A 16,989-nucleotide genomic window follows, 5' to 3' on the forward strand; every position below is an offset into this window, starting at 1 on the left:
TTAAGTCTATCTTTCTCAAATGAATACTTTATACTTTTTATTTATAATATTTATACTTTTTCTTGTGTCCTCTACAACTCCAAGCATTTGCCAGCCCAATTTCCCCCACAAAACCCAGCAAGAGCTATGGCTCAGATCTGTGGAAGCTGGTGATGGATGTTTAAGAAACTACTCATCCATCTTAATGCAGCACTTGCACTGCTTGTTCTTCAATTGCCCATCATCACTTCATTCAAAGGCTCTGTGATTATTCATTCACACAGCATTTACCAAACTTCCACTATAAGCAAGTCACCAGCTAGGTGCTTGGAAGATATACAAAGATGAATAAGATGCCTTCTCTGATTTCTATAGCAATTACTGATGTACGAGTCATACAGCAATTAATCTTGTACTGCCTTATGATGTCTCTTATGCTATCTAGAAAGCATTCTTTAAATCCTGCTATGCTATTTGACTTTTCACTTGTTAATGTCTTTACTCATTCATTCAGCAAATAGTTGTTGAATGTATATGATGTGTCCAGCACTATCCTAGTAGCTGGGGCAGATAGATAAATGAGTGAGTGTGCTGGTACATACCTACAATCCCATCTACTCAAGAGGCTGAGGCAGAAGGACTGAAAGTTTGAGTCCAGCCTGCACAACTTAGACAATGTTTCAAAATAAAATTTTAAAAGGGACTTGGGATGTAGTGCATGATTGCATACTATGTGCAAGTCTCTTCTGAGTTCAATCTTTAGTACAGGGTGGGAGGGGAGGTGCTAACAAAGACAAAGATCAACAAATAATAGTCCCTACCATCAAAAAAAAAGGTCTGTCTATAGTACAGAAGAGGAAATGGAAATAGACCAGTAATTATGACATAATATGCCAAGTGCTTCTAGAATCTCAAAGAGGGGATGCTCAATTTCCTAAGGGCATTATGCAAGGTCTCACTGAAGAGGTGATCATTCAACTAGGCCTAGAAGGGTAGTGTCAAATGACAAGGCAAAGCAGAAGATTCTAGATTAAGAGAATATCCAAAACAAAGGCACAGACTATAAAGAACTTGTTCTTCACATGGATGAAGAGACTGGTGGGAAATAAAGTTGGGGAGATGAATTAGGGTCTGATTGTGCAGGTGCATATCCACGGAAATTGGACTTTATCCTTTAGCAAGAAACTCCTCCCTTCCCTGGTTACCTACACAGTCATGCACACTGTAAAAAACATACTAACATTTACAGGCATGTACAAAGTAGAACATTAACCACTTGTGGTTTGGGTCATAATCTTTCAGCTTGTTTTCTACAGGTAAACAAACATACTACCATTTAAAATAAAATCATGCTCTATTTTTTTCTTGATGTAAGTACCTGTTAGATACCAGTCCACGCCAGACCATGCAGGTAATATTTCACTTTTTAAAATGGCGTATAATTCATAATTCATTAGCAGAAAAAGACTGATTATGGGATCAGACTTCATAGTCTGGTCTTTCAGCAAGCCCACTTAATAAGCTTGTGCTTGTTAATGCCTCTGTAATGTGAATGTAGTAAAGGTACTTGTTGCATAGGATTTTTTGAGGATCGAATCAATATGTGAAGAGTTCAGAATAGTGTCTGGCAGATGAAAACTTTAGTGGTGATTTCATAATTTATTCAATATTCAAGTAGTGTTTTAAGCAAGAGAGTGATATAATCCGGCTTCCTTTTAGAAAGATCACTCTGGTACCTTTGGTGAATGATCAACGGGGAAGGAAGAAGATTGGTGGCGGGGAGCTTATTGAGAGACTGTTGCAAAGAATGGCGATTTGGAGTATTAGCTCTTTACTGGCCAAGGAATGAGCAAACAAACTATAGAGATATTTTTAAGACACCAAATACTATGATTTGTTGACTGCTGACAGCCGAGAAGAGACAACTACAAGTTCCCCATTTTTAGCTAGGAGGACAGTGTAGATAGAAGGCGGTGCCATATTCCTGTGTTCCCTTGACAGGTACTTTTTGAGTCCCTACTCCGGGTTTAGGTACAGAAAATAGGCAACAAGATCTCTGCTTTGAGAAGCTTAAGTTCCAAGAGGCATTTATAACTGAAGCTGGGAGACCAACAAATAATTGGACAATAAATGAACAGGAATTTCAGCCTAGCCCATAACTGATTGAATAGCAGAGGTCCAATAAATAATCAATGACTTTTAAACATATCTCCAATCCTGAAAAAGTTTTAACAGTCTGCCCTATATGATGATTATGGAGTCAGTGGCTCATTCAAAGCGGTAGAGGAGAGCCCGGAATGAAAGGGTTATTTGAGCTGGTTCTCCAAGCTCTAGGAGCGGCAGGTCAGACGACCAGTCCCGTTTCACAGCCAGGGAGAATTACGCGTTTGGGCCAAGGTCACACAAGCCCTAGCGCCGGGGCGCGTCCGGGAGGTCCTGGCCGGGCCACCGCGAGGGGCCGGGGCCGAGGCCCAGCGGCGCCGGCGCAAGTGCCCGCGGCTCCCGGGCTCCAAGTTGTTGCCGGCGGGACCGGCGCGCGGCCCGGCGGCGGTTGCGGCCCCGCGTCGCGAGGCACTTCCGGCGTGTGCCCGGGTGGCCGGATGACGTGGCTGAGTCAGAGGAAGAGGCTAAGGCCGGGGGGCGGAGGAGGCTCGGGAGCGGGCGGTGACGGCGACGGCGGAGGCAGCGGCTGGGCCCGGGCCCGTGCGTCTGTCCGCGCCCCGTGGATGCGAATCGGCCGCGGCACAAGCGGCGGCGGCGGAGGAGTTGGTGGGCCGGCGCCGGGCCGGCGCGAGCGCGGAGGATGAGGCCGCTGCCGGGCGCTCCTGGCGTGGCGGCGGCCGCCGCGCTGTTGCTGCTACTGCTGCCCCGGGCCCGGGCGGACGAGCACGAACACACGGTGAGGCGCCCCGGAAGGCGCGGTCCCCCCCACCCGCTTCCCCAGCCGCCGCCCCAGCGGGCTCCGCGCGGCCTGGAGGGTCGGGGGGCCCGGTGCAGCCAGGCGGCCGCCCGAGAGCTCCTTCCGGTCGGGCCTGGCTGAGCAGGAATCTCGGGAGCAGGGAGGAGGCATTTCCGTGCGCTCCCGGGACGGGGCTCCCCTCCCGAGTGTCTGGGCCTCCCATTCCCGCTCTGACCTGGGTGGCGCCGCGCCCCCACGTCTGGGGGCCCGGGGGGACCCGACGGAGCCTGGGGAGTTTCGAGGTTCACTTTCCTGCGGGAGCTAGGCCCGCAGGCCGGAGTGTTCGGGGGTCATGTCCCCGGGGAAGGGGCTGCTCTACGGCTGTGGGGAGCTACGACGATAGAGAAGACGGATGCATCACAGTTACCCCTCATACAGGAAATACCCACCACTTATGATTCTCTCCAGCCTTCTTTTTTTCTTCCCCCTCTTCCTCCTGCCCAAACCGGATTAAAACCCCGGGGTGGGGACAGCGTTGATAAACTCGGGGTGAGAGCGGTTTACACGTGTGTATGCTCTCACCCCGAACGCACTCAATTGTGAGGCCTTTCTTGTAACTTTGTCCTCTTAAGTCCCCAGCAGCGGCTCCATCCCCGTGGTCTCCAACTTGGGCCACTTCTGATCATAAAGTTTCCCAGTCTAAGGCCTGGCCCCGGAACAATCTCTTGCATTTGGTCTAAAGTTGATTGGCGGTTTAATTGCATTTTCACATTAAAGCATGGATGTTAACGACTCTAGGAGTGGCTTTCACTTAGGACTGTAACTTGAGGGTTTTCAGAATGGTGGACGGGAGCAAGGCAGGAAACTCAGGTAAATGGAGAAGGTTGCTTGGTCAGTAATTGTTTTTATACCATTACCCATTAAGTTATGATTTTGCGTGAGAGTTTGTGTACATACTAAATTTTAAAAATTGGGGGAGTTTTCTGTCATTGCTGTTAGATGAGGAAGTGAAGTAATTCGTATCTATTTAATGGACCCGGTTTTAGGTTTTATCTGAAAATAGCAAAATTTTTCTCAAGTCTTTGAGTTAGCTGGACTCTTATTTTAGATAAAGAAGGCTCTAAATTTGGCTATTTTACCTTCAGGCACAGCCAGAATCATCTTACCTGTATATGTAGAATTTTTTTTTTTTAAGAGACAAAAGTCCCTAATTGGTGACATATTTTTTTGTGGTATCCTGTGCTTTTCACGTTAAGATAATTTTGTCTATCAAAATTAGTTTGGGATCATTGATTGCTTTCTATTTTCCACTGGGCATCCTTTTAGTTAGTGGTATTTTAAGATTTTTCCAATTTTGTTGACACATAAGAAAAGTTATGTAAAACCCAGAACTCAACTATAGTTCTACCAGGTACACATACAAACTTGAGAGTAGTAGTCTATACTTTTCAATACTTGAGGAAGAAATTCTACTTTTTAATCTTGTTTCATAGGGCTGTAAATTGGTATAACTATTAATGAAACCATAGGGGCTGGGGATATAGTTCAGTTGGTAGAGTGCTTGCCTTGCATGCACAAGGCCCTGGGTTCAATCCCCAGCAACACACACACACACACACACACACACACACACACACATATTCACAAAATGAGTTGTAAGTTACGGGTGTATAAAGGCTTTAGAATACTTTACAAATTTAAGAAGTAGATGCCAGTTTCAATGAAATTTTATTGCTAAATTGTCTTTTACATTTTTATTAGTAAATACAAAATACTTGTGAAAAAGTTTTTGTTTTCTGCCCTAAAGAGAATATGGTATTTATGAAATAGTTATTGTACAAAAATTTAGAATCCATGTCATTTTATGTTTATATTACTCTTACTTGATTACCCATTATTACATACGAAGGCAAGAGTTATATGAAGAATAGCATTAAGATACAAACAAATTTCAAATAAATGTCATTTTATTCCTGATGTTTGCTATTAGCCAAAATATTTTTCTTTTTCTAAGTTTCATGAAAATATTTCTTGAAAACTAGGAATTCACCTTATCCAGATTATAGTACTGGAAGAGGGCTATGATCAAGTGAACATTTTTTTTTTTCCTTTCTACCAAGAAGACAGAAAGTAGCTAGTGAAGAGAGAATGGTACTGAGGAAGGAGGAGACAAATTGCCAAGGGAAGGTTGCTGAGTGTGTGTTTATTAATAAATACCTGTAGAATTGGATTATCAATTAAAGAACAGCTTTCAGAAGCTATAGAGCTTGCCCTTTAGATTAACTTTCAGTGAAGACTCTTTGAGATAGAAATAAAACTAATGATTTTTATAGCAAAATGTGCTAGGTTCTCTTTTAAGTGCTTTACCCACATTAATTCATGTTGAACTTACATTAATAACTATGAATTGAATGATATTATGCTCTTTTTATAGATGAGGAAACCGAGGCCAGCATAGTTAGGTCACTTGCATGAGGCCACACCCAGTGTAGGAGTAGAGGTGGGATTTGACCCTGGGCATTCTGACTTAGTAGTAGGTACTCTCAACTGATATGCTTTAAAGCCCTTTGCCCTAACAATTGAACAGTAAAATCCTTGGTATTAAATTGAGTAGTTCTGTATATTGATAGTATGTTTAAGTGCTTAAGGAAACATTTGGGTGAGTCTAGCTCTATAATGGGTTAGCATTAAAGAGGGACAGGGCTTAAATTCCTGGGCCACAGTGGATGCATGACCTGAGCAGTCACATGCTGGACTGTTCTTGTTTAATATGCTGCTGAAATTCTTATCTTTGAACAAAGAGTTTTGCATTTTTGTTTCGTTCTGGGCTCTACAAGTTATGTAGTTGGTCATAACGGATAACTACTTCCTGTTATTCCAAAAAATGCTTTTTTCTGCCTTTTTTACTGTACCTGCTGAATTAGGATTCAATTGATCATGTGACCCACAGTATTTTTTTATGTGCTTATTTTTCCAGAGTTTTTGTAATATTCTCAGAATGATGAAAATGAAATATATATTTGTATATACACATCTAGACTATATAAAGATATGTTCATTTTAATTCTTGAATCAGAACTGAGTATGGTAGGTCAGTGGTAGAGTACTTGCTTAGCATGGGTGAGGCCCTGGGCTCAATCCCTAGCTCTTCATAAATAAGTAAATAAATAGAAGTTGAATCATATATGGATTATAGGATATATTTTTTGAAATCAAAAGGCTCCTAATTAGTGATTAGAAGGGTTATTAAAAGGTCTCTTGAGAGTAAGTGAAAAGTAGGTGTGTAGGGTTGATTACACTCCTCTCTTGGTTGAAGCCCAAGGAAGCATCTGGAATTAAATGATAACATATCCTAAGATTCCAAATGATTCTATTAAAAACTATTTCAAATTGAAACTCAGAATTTTAGAACTGGAAAGACTGGAGATCATTTCATCCAAACTTACTTTACAAATTGCCTGTAGAGCCCCAATGACTGGCTCAAGAGAGAATTGGGGATTCTGGCTTTCTGATCCCTAGGCTTTCCTTTTTCTACCTGTCTATATATCTGATTTCCATAACAGCAATATGGAAATATGCCAACACTAAAACACCAATAATCCAGGGTAAAGAAATCTTAGAGCATTTGTACTTGGAGGTTTGCATTGTAGCATTGGATTTTTGTTGTCATTTTTCAGTGCTTTGGATTAGCCTTGCATTTTTATGAGTTTATTTACTCTACATGATCACAAAGTCACTCCCCCCTTGCCCTGCTCCAGTCTGTTAGATATCTCAAGCACTGTGCTCTGCATAACTAGTAATGTTTTTTAAACTTGTTCTTATTACGTACACATGACAGTAGAATATATTTTGACATGTTATACATATAACTTCCTATTCTTCTGGTTGTATATGATGTGAAATCCCATCTGTTGTGTATTCTTATATACACATAGGAAAGTAATACTATCTTTCCTATTCCCATTCCCCCTCCCTTCCCTTAACTAGTAATATTTGACAGTGCTTTGCTGAGTGACTTGAGTAATTAGGGAGCTACTAGGGACAAGGATTTGCAATATTTGAAGCATGAAACTGTTGCTTAAGGCACAGTGAACAAACCCAGGCCATTGTTAGTTTAAAGTACATCATCTTGGGTATGACTCTTATAGTTTAAGTGTCCCTACCTAGGCCCAAATCCCATTTCCTTGTGGCCCCTTGTTCTGGTAATTTTGGGACATGTAATGTTGGAAGCACCCCATCTGTGCCTGGGATAGCTTGCTTGGCTTCTGTCGTAAACTGTGTTGTACCACTGCATGATTTGAAAAAAGTTGTTTACTTTGGCAACTTTTCTTCTTTGTTGGGTGTATAGGACCTCTTGAAACTTATTTGAAGATTTATAAAGGGAATAAAATATTTACTACAGGTGAGTTTGTGAGTGCTATAATGCAGGTTTAGTTTTTAGGAAATGCCGTAATCATTGCCCTATTTTCAGTGGCAGTCAGCGATAGACTAAACATTTATTTAAGTACAAAGTTATTTTGAGAGAGAACAGTTTATCTCAAGAAACTATTCAAAAATATACTTCTAATTTGATTGTATTAGAATTCAGATGTGTTTTTGAAATAGTTGAAAAACTTTGAAATTATGACTTCTAAAGTATTCTCAAAACTGAATTTTGCTTTCTCTGATACGTATTTAAAGTAAATATGTCCCTTTCCCATGAAAATGGAAGATAGTATTTGGGTGGTTAGTCTTGGCTCTCTGTATCTTGCTGGTCAGTATAAATTCTAATTTCTTAATTCATGTTTTTCAAAGAGTATGTCAGCAACCTTGTCTACTAAAGTATAAGTAGATTCTCTCTCTTTAGGTACTGGAGATTCAACCCAGGATGCTTTACCACTGAGCCATGTCCCCACCCCTTTTTATTTTTTATTTTGAGACAGGTTTTGCTGAGTGGCTTAGGGCTGTGCCAAGTTGCTGAGCACGGCTTTGAACTTGTGATCCTCCTGCCTTAGCCTCCTGAGTTGTTGGGAATACAGGCATGAGCTACCATGCCTGGCACAAATAGATTCTTAAGATTTTTTCCCCCTTTAGGGCAGATTAAAAGCTCAAATGGAACAGTTCACTATTCAGTGTCATCTTTATTGTCATCTTTATTTGCTTTGTACACTTTTTCATATTTCCTTGATTTTGTTTTTGCCCTTTGATTAATGAAGCTCACTAGGAGTTAGCAAAAGCATTCCTAAACTGATAAACTTCGTTACGTATTCTTGGACAAATTATTTAACATCTATTTTTTGTTTTTGTTTTTAGTCTGTAAAATGAGGGAAATAATAGGACCTATCTTACAGAAATTTGAGAAGATTAAATGTTCATGTAAAGACCTTACAACATTAGATGAACCTATGAAGTGTTGCTGACGAGATTTTGTTGCCCAAGCTATTGCGGTCATGTTATGTTAGGCATTGGTCAGCATAGCTTCACATGGGAATATGAGAAAGGAAGACTTGAGCAGTTCCGAAGATTAAGTGGAATTTGACTAAGCGAAGAAAAGAGGGCATTGTAAATTTGGGGGAATTACAAAAGAAACAAGGTGAAGCCTAAAAGGAAAGGAAGTCAGTGTTGTAACTGTTTTGGCTGGAGTGGACAGTTCATAAATTGAGTATAACAGTGAAATTCTTCTGGGGGTTGGAAACCGAGTAGGTGAAGAATGCAGGTACCTGAACTGGTCTGCTTTCATGTGGCCAATTTCCCCTGAAGCCTTAGATGAAAGGAATTATTGCCATCCATGCTCAGAGGTTTCCATATCCATGCTGTGCTTACTTGCCATTTCCCCCCCCACACACATTTTTCAGGTAAGTTATAAAACTCCATCTTGCTCAGTGACATTGGCAAGTCTGAAGTTTTTCCAAGGAAAAGTATTTTTAAAAGAGCTTGATAGGATTTCCTGGAATTTTGAAAAGGAATTAGATTAGCCTTTCTACCATAGGTTCCTAAGAAATAGGTTGGTCAGGAAGGAGCCCTATTTAGTGATCTCTTAGCCCAGGGTTGTGGGGGCTGAGGGACTTTGTCTACAGCTTTAGGGAAAGAAAATTTAAAAAATAAAATTTTTCTTAAAAAGCTATGTGAAGTTTTCCTTTTTATATTTTCTAACTTCAAGATATTTTAGAACATATTTTCTCTCTGGAGAAAGAACTCTTATCCTTGGCTTGGGAGCATTTATTTTTTAGGGACAATCAAGATCTGGGATGAAAAGTAAATGTTTAAATTCATTGTATTTGAACCATAGTCTGTGTGAAAAGGAGAAATAGAAAAGAAGCATAATTTTTGCCTTAATATTCATCCTTAGGCCCTGAATTTGTTTCAGTCCTTTTCCCAGAAAGATCCTTAGACTACAAGGCTGTGAAAGTTTTGTTATAATACTTGCATTGTGTCATCACACCTCTACCGGCCTATTAAGATTTTTTGGTGTTTAAAATGAGTAACTTAAGAATGTGTAGTGTAATACACTCTCAGCCCTTAGATTACTTTAATCCTGTGTCTCAGTTTGTATAAAATAAATGAATGCTATATTTTAAAGAAATATTTGTTTAAAGTTTTTTTATTTTTTAAAGGAACATGTACATCAATTTACAGAAAAAATGTCTTTGTATTATTTTCCAAGTTATATAATATTTCTACAAATTCAGAGAATTAATGGCAAGGATCTCATTAATGGGTACTCTCATTCAATGTCTAATCTCTAGTACACTTTTCTTGTTTCTCTAAAGTACTGTTGGTGCACCTACCAGTCAGTGTATATGCTTCAAGCTTTTATTAAGTTGCCAGTAAACTTTACATTTTAGTATTTCTTCAAAATTTTCCCATTTTATTTATCAAATACTTATGTACATTGTACTGTGCAGAGAGAGCATTTTGTGTTGTTGAACAGATTTTATTTCTAATATCAGCTCCGGTTAGTTAGTAGTGGTTGGCTTAGAGCATGGTTTTGAGAAGAATTCTGAGGCTGTATATATATTTAGCCGAAAGGAGTACTTGGACTGATAAGTGCTCAAAGACCATGAGCATTGGTTGGAAAAGTGGAGACATATATTATCAATCCTCACAAAATTAAAAGAAGAATGAAGAATGGGGGTGTATGAATATATTAACATTCACATCTTTGATTCCTTAATTTACACATGAAGATTATATACCCTTTTTTGTACTCACTTGAAGCTATTTATTTTTCTATATTGTTACCCATTTTGACCCTTCTCTGCCAAAGCAGAATTAATCATTGCTGCAGTAGTTCTTTATTACCTTAATTATAACTCTTATTGCTCCAATGTTAATCATTTGCTTTTTTGGCTCCACAGTGGATGAACTTCTTAAGGGAAAGGAGAATATTTACTTTTATATCTTTTTTTTGTGTGTGTGTGGTGTGCTGGGGATTGAACCCATGGCCTAGTGCATGTGAGACAAGCACTCTCCAGCTGAGCTATATCCCTAGCCCTACTTTTATATCCTTAATGCCTAAAACTTGCTTGGTCCATATTTCACATGTTTGAAAAATGAGATTGTTTGCTCTTTCCTTGATGACCTGGATGATGTCTTACATGAACAGTGACACATTTATTATGTTTGGAGATGATGAAATTGGAGTCTTAGGGTGGTAGTGATAATATGAATCAAAATGAGGAGGCAAATGCCTTGGGTAAGAGTAGGCAAGTTAATGTTTTTTTTCTGGAATGCAGAAGATCTTGAGGTTTGAGTGTCCTAGTCTGAGAGAATGATAGTACCAGTAGGAAAATAAGTTGAGGAGAGTAGATTCAGGTAGGATGAATTTAGGAAGAGAGGAGATAAGGGTTTCATAGTGGACTCATTGGGTAGCTTTCTTTATTACATGCTCCATAGCAGCCTTCCTTATTATAATTGCTTGTTCAATGTCTTTCCCTTTAGACATCAGTAGAGCAAAGCTAAACCCTCGGTTATAGACACAGTTGTTGGCACGTGCTGGGCACTCAGTAAATAATTGTTCAGTGGATAACTAATGCACTATTAAATTTTAATATTGTCGGTTAATATTTCTAATTACAAGTACTGGTTTTGAAATTACCCTGGTAATCTGTTTTCACAGAATCATGTTTTAGTCAACTTTTTGTTGCTATGACTAAAATACCAGACGAGAATAATGTAGAGGAGGAAAGGTTTTTCACTGCTCACAGTTTAGAGGTCTCAGTCTGTAGACAGTGGAATCCATAGCTCTGGGACCAAGGTAAGGCAAAACATCCTAGTGAAAAAGTGTGACAGAGGAAAGTAGTTCATGATATGGCAAGCAGGAAACAGTTGGGGGGGGGGAAGGGTGGGAGGAGGAGGGAGAGAGAAGGGGAGGGAGAGAGGGAGGGAGGGAGGGAGAGAGAGAGAGCCAGCTATAGCAAGCACACTTGCATGCACTGCACTTATCAGGGACAAAATACAAACTCAGACTTACCACCACACCACACCTGCTTACAGTTACCACTCAGTTTATCCATATCCATGGATTAACCCACGGATTAGGTCACAACTCATAATCTAATCATTTTATCTCTGGGCATTCTTGCATTGTTCACACATGAGCTTTTGGGAACATCTCATATCTAAAACATAACATTAGGATTTTAAACTTGTAAGCATCTTATAAATCTTGGGCAGACCCCACAGAACCTGGGAAGGTGAAGTCAGCTACCCCAGATCTTTGAACTGCTATCTCTATTTAGCAGTAGTTTTTTCCTTTGGTGTTGGGAATTGAACCCAGGGGTACATTCTATCACTGCGCTACATACATACCCAGCCCTTTTTTTTTTTTTATTTTGAGACAATTTAAGTTTTCTCTCAAACTTGAGACATCCTGTCTCGGGCTCCTTAGTAGCTGGGATTATTGATTTGTGCTAGCCATATGTAGTATTCACTGATGGGTAAAACCATAGTTATTCAAAGAAATATGCATATGTCTTTCAGGCTGATAACAGATGGCATGATGACTTGAATGGACTTGGGGTTTCATAGTATGGCTTTTCTTCCTTTTAGTTATTTTTCTCCTTTTAATGCTTTGACTAGTGGTTGTGTGAAAGACTAGAAGGGAGAGGAGGTTTTATCTATGTGCGCTGGCAACTTTAGTTTTTGGGGGGTATATGGTGATGAGCATGAGGTTCTGAATAAACTGTTGGTTTTGGTTCCTCCTCCCTTGTCCATGTTAACCTAGTGAATTATATTGGTTCAGTGTTTACTGTTCTTTGATAGTATAAATAGTAATTATAAACATACTCTTCTGAGCTATTGGACTTCATTTAAAACTATCTTCTGTAAAACAAAGTTTGGAAAAGTGGATCCTGGGACCACAATGAGAGCTTTTTTTTTTTTTTTTTTTTTTTGTAGATGGACACAATACTTTTATTTTGTTTATTTATTTTTATGTGGGACTGAGGATTGAACCCAGTGCCCCACCCATGCTAGGCAGGTGCTCAAATACTGAGCTATAGCCCCAGCCCAATAGGGTATATTTTTGATATTTAAGTGAGGACATTGATTATGAGATTGAAATAAGCTTCCAGTATTCTAGTTTCCTGAACACCAAAAGTATACTTTTATTTGGAACAGATAAGAGATATCCCCTTAATTTGAATTAGATTTAAATATATACATACATACATACATGTAAATATATATATAAAATTTGCTTTTCTTGTTTCAGTATCAAGATAAAGAAGAAGTTGTCTTATGGATGAATACTGTTGGGCCCTACCATAATCGCCAAGAAACATATAAGTACTTTTCACTTCCGTTCTGTGTGGGGTCAAAAAAAAGTATCAGTCATTACCATGAAACTCTGGGAGAAGCACTTCAAGGAGTTGAATTGGAATTTAGTGGTCTGGATATTAAATTTAAAGGTAAGTAAACCTTAGTAGTCCCTATGATATGAGTTAGACTATAGACCAGAACTTCTTAACTTTGGACCTATTGACATTGGGGCCAGATAATTTTGTGTAGAACTATCATGTACATTGTAGGATGCTTAGCAGAATAAATTAGTAATAAAAATTATGTTTTCTTGACTTTTTCTGAAAAATTTTTCTAGTAAACCCTCTAGTGATTAGACATGTGGGTGGGGAAGGCCTTCATAGATTCATAATAAAGTAATTTCTGGAGGTATGAGACTGTAATGGGATATGTGGTTACTTAAATAATTTTATGTAAATTCTTAAATTCAGACTTGTACCATTGACTTATTGACTTATTGTGTATTTATCAGTGTTGTATTAATTTACCTTCTCAACACCTAAAGGATATTTAAATTATGAGTCAAAAGATTTGTTAAACTTGGTTAAAAAAAATAAGTCATCCTTAGCTGTTTATTATTGTTACCTGTTTATATTTGGTCCTTTGCGTGTGTTTATAGTTTGTTTTTCTCTGTGAAGTTTGTCAGAGTATATTTCCTGCATAGGCAATTTTTGTGTTCTGAACTAAAGCTTGAGTAATTGAATATTTGCAGGATCTTTAATTGGGTGTCTTGTTGTTTTGAATAGGGTATAGATTTTGTAATCAGGAACTTTGAATTTTAATTCCATTTATTTTACTATACTGATTTTAATAAAGTTTTTTTTTTTTTTTGGTGCTGAGGGTCGACCCCAGGGCCTTGTGCGTGCAAGGCAAGCACTCTACTGAGCCTCAATTTTAGTAAAGTTGTTTACTCCATTTTTGACTTCATTGTTTCTTTGTGTAAAATGAATAATAACTGCTTTCTTAGTACTTTAGAGAAGAGGATGTGAAATGAAATATTGTAAAGATAATTTTACTTTAATTTTGATTTGCTAAATTTTATTCTTGTTTTTATAGTTTTTTGTTACTTTTATTGAAAATGAGAATGTATATTTACATTCTTTTCCCCCCATAATGTTCCTTTGGGCTTAACAATTAAGTTCTAAATTTAAGCCATAGTAGTGTGGCCTATAATTTTTTGTGAATTATTATAAACATGCCCCATTAATTTAGGTAATTTAAATATTTAATCACAAATTAGGAGGAAATTCAAGCTAGAATATGTAATCTTTGAAAACCTGAATACTATATTTGTCTCTTTTTTCATTTTTCATATTTGATAGACATTTCTAGTTTGTTAGAAAGGAACCAGCAAGAAAGAATAGGCGAAATCCTAGAATCCTACTTTGCTAATATGATTTCATCAATTTAAAAAAAAATCTCGCCTGTACTTGAATTGAAGAGTACTGTCGATTCAGCAGTCTTAACCTTTCTTCTTTATTAGTTCCTTGAGACTGAGATGGAGAGATTGTTTAAATAGAAGCAGATAGCCCTCATGGTCTAGAAAAGTGGAATTTATTTTCTTTTCAGATTAAGCTAAGCGCCTTTAGACTGAAAGAAGAGCTAGCCAGGTGTTGTTCCCTGATTGTTCCCTGTTCCTTGGGGTCTTGTCAGCTCTGCAGTGAGTCAAGTGGTCTAGTAAATATTGATTAGATTTCTCTTTCCCCTCTCCTGTAAATTTTGCCTTCTCTGTTCAAGGACAAAATTGATCATGCTTTGAAATGGTTCTGGTTGTTACTTATAGTATCAAAGAATTTTAATGTAATGATGACCCTTGGAGATTGTATCAGCCAGTTCCCTCTCACAGAAGCCCAGAGATGAAGGGATTTGCTTGGGGTATATCATATATACTAATAATGTAACAGAAACTAGAACATCCTATCTCTGAATGAAATACAGAAATATTTATATTGTTAATCTTTCATCCCTTAAATATTTGACATTTGAAGATTCTTAAGAAGGCATATTGAGATATAATAAAATTTTGGAAATATTTTGAAAATAGAATAAGCCATATGCACACATGCATATATGCATATGTATGCCCCACATGCGCACGCACACACACACACACACACACACACACACACACACTTTTTTTTAGTCTAGCAGATTTTGTCAGGCTAGATGGATTGGTATCATTTTGTAAAATGAAGGTCACTAGAGAGACTATTTTAAGGAACTAATGATAGTCTAGGTCTAATGTAAGATGCCTCTCAAAATTTTACAGCTTTTTTTCTTATATGTTCTAGACAAAAATGCTAATTGAGACCATTTAGAGAAAATACATTAATTATAGAAGGGCAGACTTAAATTAGGCATCTTTGAACCAGGCCTGAATTTATTATCCTCTAATTTTACAGGGTATGTTTTAGAACCTTACCATTACAGAGTAGAAAAAACATGTGCTTTGGGTCAGAGAGATTGGTGCATCCCAGCTCTGCTTCTACTCACCTGTGTGGTTGGAGGCAAATTATTTAGCTCTTTTGGGAAATTATATCTGTTTGATAGAATTGTTATTACATTTAAGTGAGCTAATTCATTTAACAAAGTTCCTGGTATATAGTTTTATGTTCAAGAATTGGTAGAGATGGTAATTGCTATCATTACTAATTGCATATAGTATGGGTCTGTAGTTCCAACTTAATTTTGCCAGTAATTATGAAACATTAAAGTTGATTGATAATAGGATTTGATTATAAGCTGTTGTGCTAGCCTGTTGGTTCTGCCAGGGTAGGGACAGTGTATTCTTGTTCACCACTCATCTCCAGCGATTTAAGAGAAAGTAAGCTTGCTTTATTTATTTTTTTATTTATGATACTGAGAATTGAACCCAGAGTTGCTTTACCACTGATCTATATATCCCCAACTCTTTTTAATTTATTTTTATTTTGAGACAGGGTCTTTGCTAAGAATCTCCCTAAATTGACGAGGCTAGTCTTGACCTTTCAATCCTCCTGCTTCAGCTTCTTGAATTGCCAGAATTACAGGTGTGAGCCATCATACCCGGTTTAAGAGACAGTAAGGTCTATTTTTTTTTTTTTGGTACCAGGGATTGAACTCAAGACACTTGACCATTTAGAGAAAATACATTAATTATAGAAGGGCAGACATCCCCAGCCCTATTTTGTATTTTATTTAGAGATAAGGTCTCAGTGAGTTGCTTAGCACCTCACTTTTGCTGAGGCTAGCTTTGAACTTGTGTTCCTCTTATCTCAAGCCACCTGAGCCTCTGGGATTACAAGCATGTGTCACCACACCCGGTGAAATAGTAAGGGCTTAATAAATTGTCTTGAACCGGGGTGGTTTGTGCCTACTTCTTACAATAATTGGTTCATTTTAATTATTAATTGATCTGGAATAATAAATTTTTGGTGGGGCATACTGGGGGTTGAACTCAAGGGCACTTAACCACTGAACCACATCTCTATCCCCTTTTTAAATTTTATTTAGAGAGTCTTGCTACATTGTTTAGGGCCTTGCTAAATTGCTGAGGCTGGCCTTGAACTTGGGATCTTCTTTCCTCAGCCTCCTGAGTTGCTGGGATTACAGGCATGTGCCACCATGCCCAGCTGGAATAATAATTCTTAACCAGGTGAAGTCACTGCATAGCCCTTCTATTGAGAATCCTGTAGTATAATGAAGAATGTTAATTGTTGCCAGTCAGATATTGTGCTAGCCTGTTGATTCTGTCAAGGTAGGGATAGTACATTCTTGTTCACCACTCATCTTAAATAGGTGATTTATAGAGGATTCCTTTCTGTTTTTAGTTGATCTTCCCTTAATTTTCTCTTCTTTGAATATCTCAACTTTGTAGAGGGAAGAAGTTATTCTACAGTATTTCTTCTTATTTAAAGTGAATTGCTAAGTTGAGAGTTCTGCAAATAGGGAAAAATATCAAAGATTGCTTAAAGCCTTATGTACTTCTAGTTCAATGATTCTGTCTTGGCTATTCTGATCCTTACTATGCAGAATTTCCACCCAGATATCTGCTTGGATGGTATAGAATTGATTGCCAAAGGATGGAGAAGAGGTCTTCGGGGTACAAGACATGCCAGGCCCTCTAATTCAGCAGCAAGATTTACCTAAGGTCATCCCCACTTTGTTTTCAGTTCATAACTTCCACTGTTCCTGCTCAATCCTGTTTCTGTAGGATTTTTTAAAGCCTCTAGAAATTCTCTAGAGGAAGGTCTGCCTCTGTTCTACCACAGAGAATAGAGGGTATTTATCTTGTTTTTGGTGGGTGGTGGGTGGAGACTTGAGCATCCTACCTCTTCATATACACATGGGTA

The 16,989-nt window shown here is 38.4% G+C and overlaps 1 protein-coding gene across 1 annotated transcript in view; it reads left to right on the forward strand.

Annotated features, from left to right (window-relative positions):
• Positions 1–2,610: 2,610 nt before the first annotated feature.
• Tm9sf3 (transmembrane 9 superfamily member 3) overlaps positions 2,611–16,989 on the forward strand; it is a 65,039-nt gene continuing 50,660 nt past the window's right edge. The window contains exons 1-2 of the mRNA XM_078033714.1: positions 2,611–2,878; positions 12,573–12,768. Coding sequence (XP_077889840.1) covers positions 2,783–2,878; positions 12,573–12,768 — 292 coding nt within the window. The 5' untranslated portion in view covers positions 2,611–2,782. The remainder of the gene's footprint in view (positions 2,879–12,572; positions 12,769–16,989) is intronic.

This window comes from Ictidomys tridecemlineatus, chromosome 1 (genome assembly GCF_052094955.1).
Source record: "Ictidomys tridecemlineatus isolate mIctTri1 chromosome 1, mIctTri1.hap1, whole genome shotgun sequence".
Taxonomy (NCBI): Eukaryota; Metazoa; Chordata; class Mammalia; order Rodentia; family Sciuridae; genus Ictidomys; species Ictidomys tridecemlineatus.